At 42.9% G+C, this 20,346-nt stretch overlaps 1 protein-coding gene across 1 annotated transcript in view; it reads right to left on the reverse strand.

The window, feature by feature from the left end:
• Nucleotides 1–20,346, reverse strand: part of LOC144798009 (ATP-binding cassette sub-family C member 12-like) — a 2,245,771-nt gene that overhangs the window by 1,520,142 nt on the left and 705,283 nt on the right. The window contains exon 9 of the mRNA XM_078668799.1: nt 3,150–3,257. Coding sequence (XP_078524925.1) covers nt 3,150–3,257 — 108 coding nt within the window. The remainder of the gene's footprint in view (nt 1–3,149; nt 3,258–20,346) is intronic.

Raw genomic sequence — 20,346 nt, forward strand, 5'->3', positions numbered from 1 at the left:
ATAGATATCTCTCTTCTAATAGCGCATAATGCCCCACAAGTGGCAAACATATGGATTAAGTCTACGTCTGGCATCAAACATCTAGGGCAGAAGGTCCCTTTACCGGTGCTCCGGACCTAAGACACCTTAATGCAAATATCTGGGTAGACAGATTCCCACTCCCTAGAATCAATGAGATGATCAACAAGATTGAGGAAGCTAAGCATTTTAGTGTAATAGATCTCTCCTAAGCGTACCACCAGATAGAACTCCATCAATATTTAAAGTCATTAACCTCATTTATTACGCCCTTTGGAGTGTTTAGGTACTGCCGGATGCTGTTTTGTCTTGCAGCAGCGGCAGCAGTTTTCCAAAGAGTGATGCATCAGATTCTAAAAGGAATTAAAAATGTACTCTGTTTCCAAGATGATATTCTAATTTATGGAGTAACAAGTGAATATCACAATAACACGTTAAGATACGTTTTGCAGGCTCTCAGTAATGCTGGTTTAAACATAAGGAGAGAAAAGTGCAAATGTAATGTTGATTCTGTTGATTATTTGGGACACACCATTTCGAAGAGTGGATTTAAGCCGAAATTAGATCCTGTGAAGGCAGTGAGGGAAGCGCAAGCGCCAACTAACAAAGAGGAAGTTAAGTGCTTCCATGGGTTGGTCAAGTAGATGACGAAGTTTGTTAAAAATTTTGCTGACATCACAGCTCCTTTGAGAGGGTTACTGAAAAAGGGGGAACACTTTGTTTGGAGTTCAGATTGCCAGGAGTCTTTTGAATTCACTACGAAGGCCATTGTGAATGCACCATTTTTAGGTAACTTTGACCCTAGAGGCAAAACTTTCCTAACAACTCATGCCTGTAGCAAAGGCATTGGTGCAACCCTCAGTAAAATAACAGATGGTGAAGAGAATATCATGGCATTTGCCTCAAGAGCGTTAAGAGATGCAGAGTGAAATTACTCCACTGTAGAGCGAGAAGCGCTAGGAGTGGCCTGGGCTATTGTTCATTTTAAATTTTACCTGTGGGGTTTACCTTTTACTGTACGCACAGACCCCAAACCGCTTATACACATTTTTCCGACAAAAGGCAGAGGAAATACCACTCCTCGAATAAGCAGATGGCTCATTGGCTTTGAAGGATACAATTTCAAAGTTGATTATGTTCCTGGAACTAGGAATGTAGTAGCTGACTGCTTATCTAGATTACTGTGTAGTGGAGAAAGAACGGATGTAGACCGCATGTTAGAACAAGTTATGCTAGTGGGGGTTCCTGGTATTTCCAAGGAAGAATGGGAAGTTAGCATAAGCAATGATGTGTCCTCAAAAAAGTTAAGGAAAAAATTGTTTATGGTTGGCCTTTGAAACAAGGGTGCTTAGAAGATGATTAGAAGGATTTCTGGGGAATTCCCCATCAATTAAGTATTGTAGATGAGAGAATTATGAGAAAAGATAAGCTGGTACCGCCCATGGATCTTTGGGATAGAATTACAGAACGTGCTCATGAAGGCCACTTGGGCAGGAACCTGACTAAGTCTAAGGTCAGAGTGTCCTACTGCTTCCCAGGTATGGATAGAATCGTAAAGAACAAGGTCAAAGAGTGTATGATTTGCGCTTTAAGTGACAAAACCAAGGTCACAAGAGCTGTTCCTATGTCTCCTGCAATTGTACCTCTAAAACTATGGGACAAACTTAGTTTGGATTTTATTGGTCCTCTTAAAAGTCTGCACTAAAATCAGCACATTATCTTTGATTGAATTCTTTGCTGATGCCTTTATGACTGAAGGAGTTCCCAGTACCATTATCTCAGACAATGGTGTTCAATTTACTTCAGATGAAATGCAAGATTTTTTTAAGACATTGTCTATTAGCCATCGAAGACTGCTTTAAGCTGTCCATGGGCCAATGGTCTTTTAGAACGTGTAAATCGTATGATAAAGGAGTGTATTCAGTTGGCCCACATTTCTGGAAAACCTGTAAATAAACACTTAAAAATATGATTTGGTCTTATCACACTACACCAAACTCGGTGACGAATATTTCTTCTTTTCTGGCACTCAAGGGTAGGTTACCTGGAAACAAAATGATCCCTAACTGGTTGGAAGGAGGCAAACCTAAATGGGTATGCAGAGAGCAAACAGATGGACAAGTTAAACAACATCAGGAAGAGTACACCAGAAGATATGATTTAAAAAATGCAGTTAAAGTTTCTGATTGGAGGGTTGGGAACAGTCTAGTAGTCAAACTTCCTATTTCCCGTCGCTCTAGTGACAGCAAGTTCTCCAAACCTATGAAAATAGTTGATGTTAAAAACAATGTGGTCACGCTGGAAGATGATAGGACCTGGAGCATGGATAGAATTTCACATGACAATTTAGGCCACAGTAATAGTAGTCATCTTTAAGACTCATCGCACATGGTGAACTATTGTGCACATTCTGAAGGTTCTTATGAAAACTTTATTGCTAATAGGGAATATTTGTACTCTTGTTCATGTAGAGCTCCTGTTTGGCTCAAAGACTATGACATTTGTTGACATTCCTACCTAGCATCAGAACAAAGGTAATCTTCCTATTTTGCAATCTCTGTGTATTGTTGATTCCTTTGCATTATTGCACCTCTTTTTTTTATACAGCTTCCTTTCCCTCACTGGACATTTCACTAGTGTTGTGGAAGGAAGAAATGTTACATTTTGCTCTTTCCTATTCAGCCCCCTTTATCCCCTTTACCTTTCCTATTCCCACTTCCCCTGCCACCCCCTCTCCTGTCAACCTTGGAATGTTCCTCTCGCCAAGATTCTAGTTTTCGCAGCTGGAAGAACAGTTGTAGATTGTAAGCAAATGTGGCAGGAGGTCTTTATGCTTTTGCCAATAAAGTTAATTTAAGCTACTTTTTGCTTCATTATACTGACCATGACAAAACAATATCTTAAACCGATAGGCCCTGATTCATAAAGGTAAACTACGAGCTAACAGTAGGTTTACGACTGCAGAGACTGTAGTCAGGGAAGAAAAGAAAGAACAATGCAAAATAAACCATAGGCCTGATTTAAACTTACTTTGTAACTCGTAGCTTGCGAATACTTAAAAAAATGTAAACTAACACAAAAGAGTAAGTTTACATTTGTGAATCAGGGCCCATAGTTTTAATGTAACATACCTTTAGTCTGTGCAGAGAAACTTTTGCCTCCATTCCAGCCTTCACTGAATAGGGTCCAATGAAAACTATATACCTCATGATGCTAAAAATAGACATCACAGTAAAAACCTGCAACAAAAAGAAAATACACTGTTGAGGGGTGATAACTTCACATGAGCCTTACCAGGAACTGTTTCATGTTTTCCTGAAGCTAACATTATCAAAAAACTAACGACCAATAGCAATTGACATTTTAATGCTCAAAAGTAATTTAAGACATCGAATAAACTGGGAACATTTTGTGAAATGTGATATTTCTTAGAAAGTAAGAATCAGACAAAAACTTCAATAAGGATGTTTCTTAGGCCTGCAAAATAGACTCATTTACATTTTACCTCCTCATCTTTCTTGCCCCGTTCCATCTTTCCCTCATGTCCCACTGTGGGACCGAGCTAAAAACAACCTCGCTTATCGCGTTTTATCTAGCACCATTCTTACCCTCTTACCTGCACCATAAATTGTGACCTCATTCCGCATTTTGCGGGAAATCGATCGCTTCAGGGCACTTAGGGCTCTCGGGGACATCGCGTTGCGGTGTTGGTAGCCGCCATCTTGGGTGAGTGAGGGAACCAGGAAGTGCCGAATTGCTGGCGCCATCTTGGTTGGGGGGATAGTGATCGCACTACAGGACTCTTGCGTCTACGGCTATATATGATGGACGCCCCTAAAGCGCTCCTATTCCCGTGATGAACTTCTATGTCTCAATCTCGGTTTAGTTAGCAACCAAAAGAACAACCTCTCCAGTAAGCACCCAGCTACCTTGTCCTGTGGTTTGTTGAATGTGCGATCACTCATCAAACACTGTGAAGAAATTGCGTTACTTATTGAGTCCTTCCATCTTGACGTACTCTTCATGACAGAGACCTGGACAACACCGACTTGTTCGGTGCAACTAGGGACAGCTTGTCCCCCTGGCTTCAAAATAATGCATAATCCTAGGGTGGGAGGCAGAGGAGGTGGAACTGGTATAATCTTTAGACAGACTCTACACTTCACTCAGCTCAACATTAGGCTATCACTGGGTGCGAAACATTGGGCTTCTCCATCAAGGACCATGGAGGCGTGCTATTGACGGGTCTACTATGTTACAGACCCCCGGCTAGCTCGCTATCTGCTGTACCTGAGCTCATAGACTTAATATATGATCTCTCCCACTCCCACACAAAGTTGATGGTGTTGGGGGACTTTAATCTTTGGTCAGAGGGATCGACCCAGACGGCTTACGCAGAGTTGGTCCAAGCTTGTCATAACATTGAGCTACAACAACTGGTACTTTCCAAAACCCATTCAAAGGGCCATATTCTTGATCTACTTTTTGCTGACGCTGGTCGAGCTTCTATACTTGACGTCCTGCCTCAGTGTTGGACGGATCACGCCCTCGTCCAGTTCTCCCTCTCGTGCACTAGCGCTCTCTTAAAGAAAGGGAGCGTGGCGGGCACTAGAATGGGGAGACAATGGTCCAGACTCCTCAAACAAACCTTATTGCCCTCTCTGCTGCCAGATGGCTTCGTACTGGGAGTGAATGTGGACGTGAGTTATGAGACTCTCTGTCAGCAAATCTCAACTTCTCTGGACTCTTTGGCCCCGCTGCGGAAAATCAAAGATAGGACTAATCTCGCCATGCCATGGTACTCGGAAGAACTTCGGCAGCTCAAGCTCCAATGCAAACAGGCTGAGCGGACCTGGAGGAAACAGTACCTGGATTCACACAGAGTCCTCTTTAGACAAGCGTTGGCGTCCTATAAAACCCAGATCAAGTTGGCCAAAGTTAGATTCCTAGAAGAACCTTTGTTGACAGCCGTAAACAAATCTCAGGCCTTATTTAAGATCGTAAAGGACCTGGCCCATCCCGGCTGCACCAAAAATGTCATCCCGGCCTCTCAAGCTCTCTGTGATTCACTAGCACAAGCCTTTGAGGACAAGATTGCCAACATCTTAAACAATCTTTCCTCCTCGACTGGCTGTGCTGTGCACGATTCCATCTCGCTAGAGAATAGGAAGGAGTGTACTAAATCAGGTGAGCTGAGCAACTTTCCTCTACCATCTTTCGAGGACTTCTGCTCTTTGGCTGACGGGGTGTCTTCTGGCTCACCCTCTGATCCTCTCCCACCCAAATTCTGGAAACTCTGTCGTGAAGAGCTGTTTCCTCCACTTTTCTCCATCTGCTTCCAGTCTCTCACCTCAGCACGGGTTACAGATTGCTGGAAACTGGCGGTGGTTTCTCCACTGCTTAAAAAGGAAAATCTGGACCCCACATGCCCAGCAAACTTTAGGCCCATCTCCCTCCTGCCATTCCCTATTAAAATTCTAGAGAAACTGGCCACAAAACATCTCTCCAACTTTCTTGAGATCAATGATTGTTTGGACGTGGCTCAGTTTGGGTTTAGACCGGCACATGGGACAGAGCCGGCACTGGTGACTGTTCTTGATGACCTTCGGACGCGGGCAGACCAGGGTCAAGCAGCCTTTTTAGTGCTGCTTGACATGTCGGCCGCGTTCGACACGGTCAACCATGCCATCCTGATCAGGAGATTAACGGAGGCGGGGGTGTCGGGCTTGGCCCTTGAATGGCTGGTGTCATATCTCGATCAAAGGCACCAGGTAGTTGCACTGCCACCCTTTCAATCGAACATCAAGAGGGTTGGTCAGGGAGTACCCCAGGGCTCGGCCATCAGCCCCATTCTTTTCAATCTTTACCTCCGTCCCCTGATCACACTGATCAAATCGTTTGGCATTACAGTCACCAACTACGCCGATGACACCCAACTTATCTTCTCGTTTGAAGGTAAGGGCGGGGTGTCACAGGAGGTCTTCCATCGATGCATGAGCACCACGGCAGAATGGTTGGGTAACAACTCCCTACAATTTAACAGCTCGAAAACCGAGGTGCTACATTGCTCCATGGACCGGACCCCCAGACCCCTACCGCAGGGTTTTTGGCCTCCTGATTTCCAAGGTACCAGTTTGCCTACGGATTCGGTTCGGAATTTGGGGGTAATGTTTAGTTCCGACCTTCAGCTGGACACATCAGTAAATAAAACGGTGGCCACATGTATGGCTCTACTTGGATCCTTGCGAAAGATTTTACCCCTGCTCCCGGCACAGGCAAGACCAGAGGTAGTGCGGAGCATAATTTTAAGTCGTCTCGACTATTGTAACGCACTGCTGCTGGGGGCCCCAGCTACTTTGCTAGGAAAACTCCAACGAGTACAGAATTTCGCTGCCAAACTGGCACTTTCGCGACGCCGCTTGGACTCCTCGGCCAAGGCACTTAGGGACCTCCATTGGTTGCCAATCTCTCAACGGGTGAACTTTAAGGCTTTGTGTTTGGTCTTCAGAGCTTTACACAGTCAAGGCCCGTCCCCTCTGCAGGATCTCTTTTCATGATACATCCCTTCAAGACCACTCCGGTCGGCCTCAGCTTACTTGGTGGTAGTACCCAAGTTTCTGAGGTCCCGGATGGGCGGTCGGTCCTTTAGGATTGCCGCAGCGCGGCTGTGGCACTCTCTACCGTTAGGCCCGAGGGGCCTGGAAGAATTTTCCTCCTTTAAAAAAGCATTAAAGACCCACCTGTTCCCCAGAACAATGTAAATAGATGGAAGCTGGTAACATCATGCTCTGCGTCATAACAGTCTAAGCGCCAGGATGCCCGTCGGGTGACAGTTACAGCGCTATATAAGAACGCCTATACATACATACATACATACAATCACAATTTAAAACAAGCATTTGCAATGCAATAGGTCTCACCTTTACAGGAGTTTGAGCTGTTGGCATTGTAAATGACAATGCCTTTTATTTATGTTTTGGGTTTTAAAACATAAACGAGTAGAACTGGCACCTCACAGAGTCAAATTCCAGAACACCCTCCAGTTCACTCGGCAAGTGGCACCTCCAGCAGCACAAGAAAGTTCACCTCTCCAGTTTGGGACTTCTTTTCGGTCAGCAGTAAGGAGGAGAACGTTGCTATATGCTCAATTTGTTGACATGGTGTTAGTCAGGGTAAGCTTGGTACAAACTATGGTACCTGAGGCCAAATAACCCATCTGAAAAAACACCTCATGATCCAGTGGGAGGCGCACCTACTTAGCCTAGAAAAAGTTAAACTTCACCCATTGTTGTTGGTGGGGATGAAGAAGTAGAAGATATGATCACGGTAGAAGGTGAACAAGAGCAAGACATTTTCTCTGGTACACAAAGTAGTCCTGTCCCCAGCAGTGTAGTGGTACTGCCCACATCCTCAGCAACATCTCAGTGTATAAATGTAGAAATGTTTATTATGCATGATTAATTCAAACTGTTGCATACATTAAAACATAATTGAAAACAACTTGTTCGTGTATATTTAAAAAGAAAAAAAACTATTAAAAAGGTCACATATTTAACATCAGGAAGAGGACATTGACCAGAACTATTAGACCTTTTTCCAGTGTACCATCTAACATTTTTCCAAATAATCACAGTGTGGTTGTAAAGAGGACCGTGGCCAACATGGAAAGATTCTTCAGTGTCATTGCCTTGACACATATTTTCTGTCAACAATCTTGCAACACTCCACCAAGATACGCCACTACAGTATGATTATGATGAGAGGCACCGAGGCAGGTCCGTATTTTTTACCATGACTTACTGCTTTAAGTTGAAGAGAAGAAGAAGAGTTTTTAGGGCATTGGCTCCATTGGTAAATCTTCTGCCACCTATTCTTTTTAGTAACTTAATCCATTTGGTAAAGCTTCTGTTGTTAAATGTTCCAAGGGCAGCGTGCATGAATTTTTCAGTCTCTTAGCTATTATGTCGAAAAACGTTGTGAGTCAACAATTTAGCTGCACTCTCTCTGGATTGAAACACAGCAGTGCCACTTGTCTGCAGGTCCTAACTCCATACTGTCTAAACATAGGTTTTAAAAGGGTTATTCTTATATCCCTTAGGTTGTTGCAGGTGCAGATAATGTGTAATAGGTCCTCCACTCCGCAGCCACAGAGGGGAGAAGACTGGTCACTGCCTTTTCTCTCCCAAGGAGGAAGAAACTGATTAATTGCATCAATCCCCAAGCGGAGTTTTAAGAATATTTCCTTGGTGATTGTTTTTATTATGATTTTCAAGTATGATTGCAGTTTTAAGGCTTTATATGTATTTAGTACTACCCAGCCATGAGATCGTTTGGATAGCGTATTTTTATCCTCTATGACTGACAGTTGATGGGATACCTTTGTTACAGCTTTTTTAAATACGGAGTGTGACACAGTAATGCTCCAAAGGTCTGTCAGACCTAAAAGTTTGATAGATTCCTGCAGGTAATCTCTAGCTGGCGATTTTTTAGGGTGGAGTAACTCAGTCCAAATATGGTTATTCAAGGACCCTTCCTCTGCTTCTTTAATTTTATGCCAGCATTTTACGTCTTTCAATTAATTGTTTTTGTAGCCCAAACTCTAAACGTATTTGGGCCAGGGAAGCATACTTAGGGAGCTGAAAGATTGCTCGATATGCGTTAGTTATTGTGTTCTCTACAGCTGTTGTGTCTTTGCCTTTCATCGCTGTGCTAACGTATGTTATTGTAGGGTGAAGTTTTGCCTGCAGGACTTTTATTAAAGGGTCAAGTGTTAAGTCCGGCAGGAGCTTCTTTAGAGGTTTTATAGCTGGATATGTCATTACCCCTTTCCTCCACAAGGATTCTATCTGTAGTTTGAAAGAATTGTTTTGATCTAGTATTAATCCCAGATATTTGTAGCTGGGTGCTTGGTCTAAGCAGTGACTGTCCAGGAACCAATTAAAGCTTTTTTTCCTATGATGGTTCACTGCCCTTATTTTTGTCTTGCTATAATTTATTTTCAAGTCATTTCGTTGCAAAAAACTGTGAGTCACATTCAGGAGGTGTTGTAATCTAATGGGGGTCTGGCTTATCAGAAACAAATCATCAGCATATAACAGGTTTGATAGGGTTATATTTCCTAATTTTGATGCATGATTTTTGCACTTGTCCACTTCCCCTGGTAGGCCGGCTAGATAAGGATTAAAAAGCGACGGGGCTAGGACGCACCCTTGTTTTAACCCTTTTGAGGTAGGGATTTTTTTGGATACATAAGTCCCTGCACCAAGCTTTATCCTTATCAATGTGATTGTATGCAGGTTCCTAAGCTGATCCAAAAGCGGGGACGATATTCCCCTACCATGTAGTTTTTGCCAAAGTTTTGTTCTGTCCACGTGGTCAAAGGCGGCTGTAAAATCTATGAAGCAGAGACACAGGGGGTATTTCACCCTGTCTCGCTGCGTCCATAAGTAAAGTTAGAGACATATTATTTTTTGTTGTGCCTTGACCTTGCCGGAACCCTGTTTGTGTTGGTGAAATGATGTGGTTCTCTGAAGCCCAGGTCGTTAGGTCGTTTAAAATAAGCCCCGCAAAGTATTTAGCCTCGATGTCTATGAGGGCTATCAATCCGTAGTTTTTTGGCTCGGACCTCTTGCTTTGTTTGTAAATTGGGCTTATAATTGAACCTCTACAAGATTCTGGGATTGTGGATGTTTCAAATGCGTATTTAAAAACAGGTTCTAACGCATTTCTCCAAAATTCGGGATCGTGTTTGAACAGTTTTGGCAGAATGCCGTTGGGGCCTGGTACCCCTGCCAGTCTTCCCTTTGCTATTTGTTTCTGGATCAAGGTTGTTTCCAGGCTGATGGAAATCTCTATTATGCTTGTGACGTTACATTGAGCTAGTTTTAAATCCATTTCCCCTTGTTGTTGGGTGGAGACTTGCCAGAAGTTTTCGTCTGGAAAGACGTGGTTTTGGTATAACGTCTCCTTTGGAGGTTTGATGACTCTCTCAGTTCTCGGGCTAGGGATTAAAACTGGTGTGGAATTAGTTTCATCAAAATGATTATAGAGAAAATCGATCCAGGCTGCTTTGGAGATATTAGAGTTTATACCAGGATGGGTTGGGCGTTGTAGTATGTTAATAGATTTCCAAAACTTGGCACGATTTTTATGTTCGATTCATAAAGTAGTTTAGCCCACAAATCATTGTTCTTTGCTCTTTTCCTGTCCCATCTCCTTCGCTTTAAAAGAGCCTTTGATTCACAGAGAGATTGCTGCAGTCTTTGATTTGCCGGTGATTTGCGGAGTTGCCTTAAGGTATAATTTATAATCTGTTTAATTTTTTTTGAGACAGGGATCATAGCCATTTTTATTAAATAGACAGCCTTGCTCCTCTGTTTCTGGTCAGTCCCAGTTTGAATTTTATCTCCAAGTGACGTGGTGAATTTATCCCACCTATCCATCGGATGAGCGGAGTTTTCCTGTGCTCGGGTTAGAATGTTTTTTGCTGTACTTAAAACTACCTCCATGTTGGTTGAGTTGCATCTTAGTCGCTTGAGGTTTATTGCTTCAACTGAAACAATATTTTTTTCAGCCTCCAGTGATAAGACTGACTTTGGTTTTAGTGTCAGGTCCTGTGGCATATGGTCACTAGATACATTATTGCCTATTTTGAAAATGGCTATTTTATTAAACAGAGATAACGACATAAAAGTAAAATCCAGATGGGTCGATGTTTTTGCTGAGTGATATGTGGGAGCTGGTGGGTTGTCCTCCTTATAGCGACTGTTTACTGATCTTAGATTTAGGTGTTCCAGTTCCTGAATGAGAAATTTAGAACATCGTGTTTGCTTCACTGTTTTTTGCCCGGCCTTAAGCTGGAATTCCCCATGCGTCTGTGAGTTCCTGTGCGATGTCGCCATCATAATCTCCCCATAGGAGGTGCATGTTAAAATCACCAGCCAAGATGATGTGTTCAGTGTCCTCTTCCTCCATTACTCCTTTTAGTTCTTTCTTCATTTCTTTAGCTGTTTTTAATTAGTATTTTGGATGTACATAGACGTTTATCATTATTACCTTTTGTGCAGTTTGATTCAGGAACAATTTTACCTCTGAAACCTGAATGCAGCTTGGAGGAGTCATGCAGATCTTTAAAGGACAGGTTTCACTTATTCGTGTTATTGAAAATAGGGACTGTACGCCCCCTGAGCGACGTCCAAAGTCCGACCTCTTTATTGCCGGAATAAAGCTAGAAGTGTAACCTTGTAGCTCGGAGGGTTTTTCTTCCCAGGTTTCCTGAATAAAGATGATGTCAAAGCGTTTTAAGTAATTTAGGACTTCTTCGTCATTTAGTTTGGGTGCTAAACCATTTATATTCCAAATGCACATGGTAATCTAATTTTTTGCCAGTCGTGAATTCTGTAAATTAGACTTCCGATGTCAATTTGGTTGAGCTGATGATATTGTTCGTTATATGCTCCGCCAATTGCTCGTAGGCGAAAAATGAGTCAATGCAGGTTAGAGAACTGCCCCTTGCTCCTTTTAGAACTAAGGAAAGCTTGCTGTTTTTGTTGTTAGTGGCACTGGATAAGGTGGTTTTGGCACTGGTTTCAAGACTATCCCCCAACTTTGGAAAGTATTGAGTTCCTGTATTATTTTACTTGCTTTCTCTCGCGTTTTCCATCTAATTCTGGTAACCTCTGGGCTGGACTGACTACTGTTTGGCAGAAATTTGATTGACAGTAGATCCAATATTCCCAAGGTTGGGGATAGATTGCAGAAGTCATAGTACATTTCCTCTATTTAAAATGTCTATTCGACCTCTTGATTTGTAATAGGGAGAAAAGATTATGGTGTCTGTCTCTTCTTCATTATAAGGTTCGTGGTTTACATACTGAGTGAGATCCCTGTTAGAAGTAGTGTGCTCTTCTGGCCTTGTGTTGTTGGCATTGTTTAGCCTACGTAGCTTTTAGTACTATGTTGCAAGATTGACGTTGTGTCGTTAGGTTTCTTGGTGTTATTCTGTGCCATTGTGTTGGTAAATTATGCTTAGTGAATGCTGAGGCTCTTTTAATGCATCTTGTATATGGCTAACCCGCTTCATTGTTGTGTGTTGGGCGGCTTCGTTTAATGCTCTGCAAGCTAAAGGACCATTGGTAGGTGTGCTTTTCTGATGTTCCTTCTCCTGGTTAATCAGGGGTAAGTGCTTTTTATTTGTTCGCTACCGGGGGGTGTCCTCAATGCTTCATGGGTGCCGCTCTCCCTTATTTGTAATTTTTGTGGTGGGGAGGAATCTCCTAACTGTGTCATCATCGGGTCTCTAGATCCTTCTTCCGTTACTTGTTCCGGAGAACTTGTGAGCTGATAAAGCTGATTTGCCCGATGCTGGATCTGAAAAATTGTTTTCCTGTTCCTTCCTTTCCTTTTTTTCTTTCGCCGGATGTTTGTTGTAGTAGAATCTTTATCGGGTGATTCCTTTTTATTATTCTATTCAATCTCTCTCCCTCCAAAGGAGGGATCTCTGGGTGTTTTTTTTTATCTCCAAAGCTTTGGGTTCTAATTCTTTTCCCCCTGAAGGTGGGCGGGTCGTCACTCACTGTATTTTGGATATTATTTTTTGGTTTCATGATTGAAAGTAAGTCACCCAGTATTAATGGAAGCGTGAGTAGTTTTTCCACTCTTGGAGTGCAAGTGCATTCTTGTTGGTGTAACCTGTCCTTATGGGCTTCCTCGTGCCCTCGTTTTATTAACCTGTTCAAATCGGCTAATTTCCTGTCAATCCCTGACGTGAAGTCAGCTAATGTTTGAAGTACTGATAGCTGAAGATCCATTTTATAGGATTGGTATTACATTGCTGCGGTTGAATATTGCATTGTGATCAATAGTGTTACCCAAATCGAATCCTGGGTCTTACTGTTTTCTTCTTTAATTTCTGGGTTTGCACAATTTGTTAGCTGTATGACGCAACTAATTCCTCCCATTCTTGCAATGCTAAGAAAGACATATCACCGTTAAGATTATAGTTACTTTCTTGAAAGGGCACCTCACTCTGTTCTGGCGTTGCAGTGTCTTGAGAGTTGTCACGAGACGTTTGGGGTGTTAAGATTTGTAGTTTACTAATTGGCTGTTGTTGGGTGATGGAGATTTTGTGCGATGTATTTTGTTCCCTTGATTTATGTTCTTCCTGGTTGACTGTTTTGCTGAGGGTGGCTTGATAAAAATCTACAATCTGTCACTTTAGTCGGACTAAGTTGTTGCAATGCTTTGCGAGTTTTAAAGGCAGCTTGTGTCTCCTCTGCCTGGCAGAGTGTTTGGTTAAATTTGGAGTCTGATCTAATTTGTGACGTACCCAGCTTTTCCATTTCAGGAGTTGCAGGCTCTAAGCCTTCTACGGCAGCCTTTAGAGACTGAAAGGATTGTTCGAAGATGTCTGTGGTGAGCAAAGTGCCCACCGCGCCTTCCTGCATCACCTGCGTTTGCTCAATTTCGGTTGCCCTTATTTGTTCTTCGTGACTTATGTTTCCATTCTCTTTTTTATTTGTGAACCCCCTAGTTGTTTCCGACTTGTCATTTTCTTCTTTTTTCTCTGGATTTTGTTGAAATTGTTGTGTACTCCTGCTGATGTTTCCTCTTCCTCTGATTTGGGGAGATTGTTCTGAGTGGATTAACACAGCAATTTGGTTTGTTTCATTTGTTCCCTTTGTTTGGTTTTTATTAAGGTCTTGGTTTCTTGGTTGCAATGGAGTTTGCAGCCCTTTTATTTCTCCTGTGTTTGTAAATATTACTGTCCCTGAATCTTTTAGAAATGAAAACTTAGTGTATATCTTAGGCTGAAATAGGCAGAGGTTTCTCAACTGCGGTGGGCAGGGTAAATGCTTATTAAATCTAGGATGTCAGGGCCTGAACTCTAGTTGGCTGTTATATCTGCTTTTGCCTCTGTATCTGTTCCTTCTTCTGATAATGATTTCCATTCCTGTGTAGTTGAGATTTTTTGAATTTGAGTGTTGGTAGGGATACTTTGAGAGAAGATCAGGGTCTCATTGGCTTCATTGGTATCTTTTTTCCTTTCTAACTTCCCATGTTTTGTTTTTTGCCAGGGAGGGCTGCTGCCTTTGCTGCTGTCCGTGTTTTCTCCCTCATTTTTCCTTGTTATTGTTTTTTTCTGTGACCTTAGATTTAATTATCAGCAATTTTCTTTCTTTCCATACCTCATAGTCGCCTTTTAGCTGAAATTAAGGGGTTTTTATTTTGAGTTTATCATTTGCCGTTTTGATTTATCGTTTTATACTACTTTACTGATTCCCGAAGGGTGATTCCTATTGCAACTTGTTTTGTATTGCAGCTTTTGGCTTTGCTTTGACTGACTTGCCAGAATCTGCTTGTCCTCTGAATAGACCTCAGGGTTCTCTTAGCCGGTTATTTTTGCCGGGTCGTCGAAGCGTCGTTGCTCTGATTGTGTTCTTGTTCTCTTTATGTATATCAATGTTAAAGTGGGCCGAAGCGAATTAAATAAAAGTCTGCTTGTGCTCTACTTATGCTCAGCAGTTAATCTACTGAATTGGCTGTCAGTAAGAGCTTACAGTTTCTTGAGCTGTAGGCAGCGTCTTTGACTGTAACTTTTAAGAGGCAGTTTGTCAGTTTGTCAAAAAAAATAATAATATTAAGATGCCAGAGTAAAAGATACCAGAATTAACAGGTCCAAAGTTAGGAGCGCAACACGCCTAGATTCTGGTTGTGCTATTTACTCTGAGTATTAAAACGTTGAGGTTTATTGGGTTTGTGTTTTTCAAATCCGAGGTGGAGGTAGATGCTCCCCCTCAAACCTCATACCCCACACCTCTCACACCAGGCTCTCAACTCTCCTTTTACTGTGTAGTCAGTGACTCACTGGAGCTCCAGGATGTTGTCAGTCGCTGTAATCACTGTGGCCATCGAGACCTGGCCTGTAAGACCGCTGGCCCCTCCACCTGCTCTGGCACTCAGCTCGCTGGCTTGCCCACTGCCGGATCCCTCTGCTGCTCAGCCACCTCCTATTGTCGCAGGTACACCTGCGAGAGGGGGGCGTTAGCAGCAGCTACTGTAGTGCTACTGTAGTGCTGCCCTAGGGAGTCCTGCTTCACTGTTCTCCCTGGCGCGGAGGCCAGCACAACCCCAGAACGGCGCCTGCAACCGGTGTTGACGTGAAGAGTGCAGGCCAGTGGAAGAGCCTGCGGGGACAGCGCATCCCCAGTGTCCAGCAGGAGACAGCAAGTCCGCTGGTCGGTCCTGTACTTCGACACTCAGGGGGAGGCAGAGAGCGTCACCAAGGGCTGTAACATGCCGCGCGGGAGCCTCAGGTCCCGCAGCTCTCCCGAGGCGGCTCGGCTCTCCACACTCGCTTGCTCACAGTTGGCGGCCCGTCAGAAAACCCGAAATGGACTCCTTGCAAGCAGAATTAGTGGCACCGTAGTAAGAGTCAGGTTGAGACACCAAGGCAACAGAATACTGCAATGAAAAAAACTGCGCCGTTGAGCCTAACTGGGTTCAAGAAGTTACCTGCATCAGCTGCACCTGAAAGGAAAAAAATCCAGCTTACCAATGTCACCATGCTTAAGTCGGAGGTGCAGTATGAATGCAACCACCCAACCGCACATTTGTACAATGTGAAGCTGGCTAAAATGTTAGCGCTGGACCTTCTCCCTTTTTCTTTTGGGGAAGGGGTGGGTTTCCATGAATTTGTGACAGCCATCTGTTGAAAATGGAAGGTTTCCAGCTGGTTCTATTTTGCCAGACTTGCAGTTCCAACGCTACATCACGATGGGCTGGAATTGCTTGGACAAGCTTTGCAGCAGGGTGCTGTTCACAATATCCACCTGACTACAGAAATGTATACCAGTTGCCAAACCACTGATTACATGTGCATCACTGCACACTGGATCTCTTTGTGGTGGTTAGAGAAAAGATATCTGAAGCAGGTGTTCTTGACACTGCTGAGATTTTTAATGCTACTCAGAAACATGCAACTGTGGCCATGTTTGACATGGCAAAATCCCATACTGCTGCAAACATTTTGGAAGAGTTTAATAGCAAGGTCTATGAATGGCTCCGCCCAAGAGGGCTTAACATTGGCTTTGTTTCCCGAGACAATGGCAGTAATATAGTTAAGGCCATTGGCGATGGTGGCTATTTCAGGGCCCTGTGTTTGGTGCACTGCATTAACATTATTATTATCAAGACTTTCTGAAAAAAGAAACCTGAGTCAACAACTAACCACCTGCAGAAGAATATGCACACATTTCAGCCATTCTTTTACAACCCAGAAACAGCTGATGATTATTCAACGTGAGCATAGAATGCCAGTTAAAGCACTCATCCCGGAGGTGCCAACACATTGCAATTCAGTACAGACCAATCAATGAGTATGTCACGCAAATAATAAGTTATGCCACTGTGAAAGGGATGACCCTACAGATGGACCAATGGGGCCTAGTTAAATGCCTGAAAGAGATGCTTCTTCCTTTCGAGCTCTTCACACAGGAAGTCAGCAAGGAGGACTGTACTATGGGGCAAGCTATCCCGCTATTGCACATGCTAAAGCAACAGCTGAAGGAGCTGTCTGAAATGTACACAGCTGTGGCGGGAAAACATGAAGCATATGAGTTGGTGGAGAGCTTATGCCATCGCTTAGCTGAAAATTCAAGGGTAAAAACTCGCATTGTTTCAGAAAAACATTAGACTTGTGCTACTATTCTGGATCCACAGTACAAATTGGCACTACACACTAAAACAATAATTCCTTTTTCAGACGTTGGTGTTGCCCAGTACAAAACTTGGATAGCTGAGGCAGCCAGTGACTTGGAAAATGAACAGCTGGTAATTAAAGGCCCGCTACTCAAACCCACAACAAGTACAGCAACAGGGCCTCCGGCGTCAAGTTCAACTTCAGAGCCTGAAGGCAGTGCATTTGGCTCAGAGCGGTCACCAACACAATCGACAACAGCAAGAACCGTATCATCAGCCCCAGTAAAATCGGCACAGGATTGGTATTCACAGCAAGGGCTTGCTAGGACCAGTGCTGATGGAAAGACAAAAGAGGCCCAGCAAAGTGGATCACCTCTGAACATTGAGCGGAAGGTCCTGGCCTATCTGGATGACCCAACAGAGGTCTACATTTGATCCAAACCCATTGCTGTATTAGTATGGGAAAAGGGGCCAATGGGCAGTGCTCAGCATGCTGGCGATAAACTATCTGGATTGCCCTTTCACAAGTGTCTTTTCTGTGTGTGTTTTCAGTGCTGCCGTTCCGACATTGAGATGGACCACTTTCTTGCCCCAAAACGTGGAGAGGTTAACCATAATCAAAATTAATCAGCACTTCATGCCACCGAATTACAAAATACGTGAATCAACGCATGAAGATGTGGACAGCGACTTAGGTGACGGAAGTAATGTCTTAGATGATTACCTACTTCTGATAGAACCACCAGAGTTTGAGGATGAGCTATACTTCCCTGAAAACTAGGCTTTGAACTTCTTACTTTCTTTCTTCCTTATTTTACTTTTATTTGTGTGTGTCTCCGTCTTTCTGGTTTGAAACTTTGAATCACAACAAATCCCTCACCACCGTCTTCTAGTCATTTTATTGCCATATTGGAGTTGCAGCTCAGTGCATTTAACTTAAGTCCACTCCTCCGAGTCCTGTTCCATCCTCCTGACTCGCCCTAAATTAATTTCCCTCAAGCCAGATGATGATTGGATGGAGAAAAGTACACAAAAATGTTGCCTTATTGAGTTCTTCCAAAAGAAGTGGAACATGATGACTACTATAGCTATCCTCCTTTCAAAGCCGAGAGAGACTGCCCCTTAACTTAAGATGAGAAAAAGGAACAGGTAATGATGGCATGCATTGGACGCTGACTCTGAGTGATTGGTGTTTGTGTTGCTGTTGTTTGTTGTGCATGAAGTGAATACATTGTGTAGTATTTAATCTACACACTAATAGTGACTCAGGTCAATGTTTCCCTTCTTGTTGTTTAATACCAAAATTGTACCTCTACTACAGGCCGATCCATTGCATTTTTGCACATGGAATCTTGACTCTCTTGATACACTGCAGACTGAGTTGGACAAAACCATGATGATGACCACAGTGACATAACATCTTCGCAGTCAGTCAGTAGGATTGGAGAAGATTGATTGAATAATTCAGGGCATTTCATGAGTGGCATAAAAGGTTAACAAGTCAACAACAACCATAGCAGACCTACATGTCTGTGTAATGGTGGAGTCGAGTCACAAGTGTAGTAGTGGTGGTATGATTGACAGCTGTGCATGCCTTTGATTTAGTTACTTACTTTGGAAAATGCTATGTTGCTGTATATGTGACATGTGTGCTCTCTGTCTGCTTGAGTCAAAATCTAAGCTAAATGCCGTGGGCCGGCTCTGTCCTGTTGCTGTTGTAGGCTAATGCTGAAAACAGACAACAGAGTAGACAAGAATTAGCCTTGCCACTCTGAAAGTGTTTGCACTCCTCCGTAATTTATGCTTTTCTTTCTCCTTGATTTTCAAATATCCCTTTTGTTTTTCCATCTACACTTACAGCCTGGCCTTTACCCTGTGCTAAACAGAGAAAAACAACTCACACTCACCTACCAATCCGCATCTGCCAGGCAGGCAGTGGCCCCCAAGATTGATGGACGCAGCGTCCATTGAAGGGAGGACCAAGAGGAATGTAGAGATTCAACTCCCCAATTTGACCAGGATAACATACAGTAACACGTTTGTTTCAGTATTCATCATCTTTTAAATAATTTGATGAATTTGTTCTCTACAATCATTACCACTGTGTGTTGTTGTGGTTGTTTGCTCTCTGCTTATAATTGATCCTGACAGCTATTTTTTTAATTTTCTTTGATAGCTTCAAAAAGTAAGCCTGGTACAACAGAAGTAAAATGTATGTAATGTAGGTCTCTCTGAGGGCAGACAGGCATGGCACATTGTATAAAAATTAATAATATACTGCTGCCCTGTGCTGTCTACTAGTCTAGTTAGTAAGTACTACTTAACCATCAAGTCATCATCATCATGCATGCATTTCCGTTTTCTTCAGTAAACAAATGTATGGATATGATGGTCGTCTGCCAAGATTGTGTTTTGTTGTTTGTCTGTATATAATATTTTTCTTTGTCAAACCTTTCCCCAGACCCCCTTTCCCACCATTAATCAAACCCTAACCCTCTTCCCACGGCTGTGTGATTTATATTGAGGTGTGACTAAATTTAATGTGTACCAATAATTGATCACACGGTTGCTGGAGGCAATGTGGTGAAAGCAACACTAATTCAATTTCAAGGCAGGGCGAGGATCTTCTTCTGCTTGCCCTCCCATGCTCAGTATATTTTCAAGTCAATTTTTTTCTCCAAAGGAACCTAATCCTAGATGGTTACGCTTATGTCGAGTGACTCAACACAACTACAGTTTGTAACTTGTTGTACTAGGCTATCCCCGCCACCATTATGTTTTATTTCACTTTAGCATTGCTAATCAGCATTATTATTATTGTTTGGCGGTCTTAAATGTGTATGTACTGTACTTTGTTCTACTACTCCTTCCAGAGTCTCTCTCAGGCGACTGACTGTCCCATTTTCTTTTTTTGCAAATGCTACTTCCAGTATCTACTACTACCACCACAACCATGGCATCTTGGGAAACCATGCAGCGATCGCTGTGCCTAAGTTAAACATCAATCACAGGTAAGAGAAGAAGGTTGGGTGAGGTATAATTAACAAGATTAATAAATTAATTCACTTCTCCCTTGAGTCCTCCTTTTGCAGAAAACATAGACAAGGAGGAGAGACTGACAGTACTAGTAGAACAAGTCACTCAGTGAGGGGGTACCGCATCTATCTGTTTGTGTGTTACAAAATAGGCAGATTATTTTAAATCTAACACTGGCTGCGGCCCTGCAGCAGCAAGGAAAGCGTAAAACAGTAATCCCCCAACAAAACATCAACATTGTATGTAAAGTTTAAGTATAAATATAATTTAATCCCCTAACAAAAATAAACTATGTAAAAAATCCCACAACACCGGACCCACCCCTCTCCCTAACCCCAACCAATGTCCAACAAGAAAAAGTCCAACCAATGTCCAGTGCATAAACAAAACCCCAAAGCCCAATTCCCACCCACTAAAAAAAAGGAATAAAAAACGGGCAATCCAACAGGTTTTACTGTTTCTTAGCTGATTCGTTGGTCTCTCAGTTGCTTGTCCACCAGGACCTTTCCCTGCTCCTCTAGGTGCTCCTCGAGGCGTGCCATTCAGAGAAGCATGCAGCACTTGAATGCCCTACAATTGCATTCACAGGAGCAG

The sequence above is a fragment of the Lissotriton helveticus genome, chromosome 12 (assembly GCF_964261635.1).
Source record: "Lissotriton helveticus chromosome 12, aLisHel1.1, whole genome shotgun sequence".
NCBI lineage: Eukaryota > Metazoa > Chordata > Amphibia > Caudata > Salamandridae > Lissotriton > Lissotriton helveticus.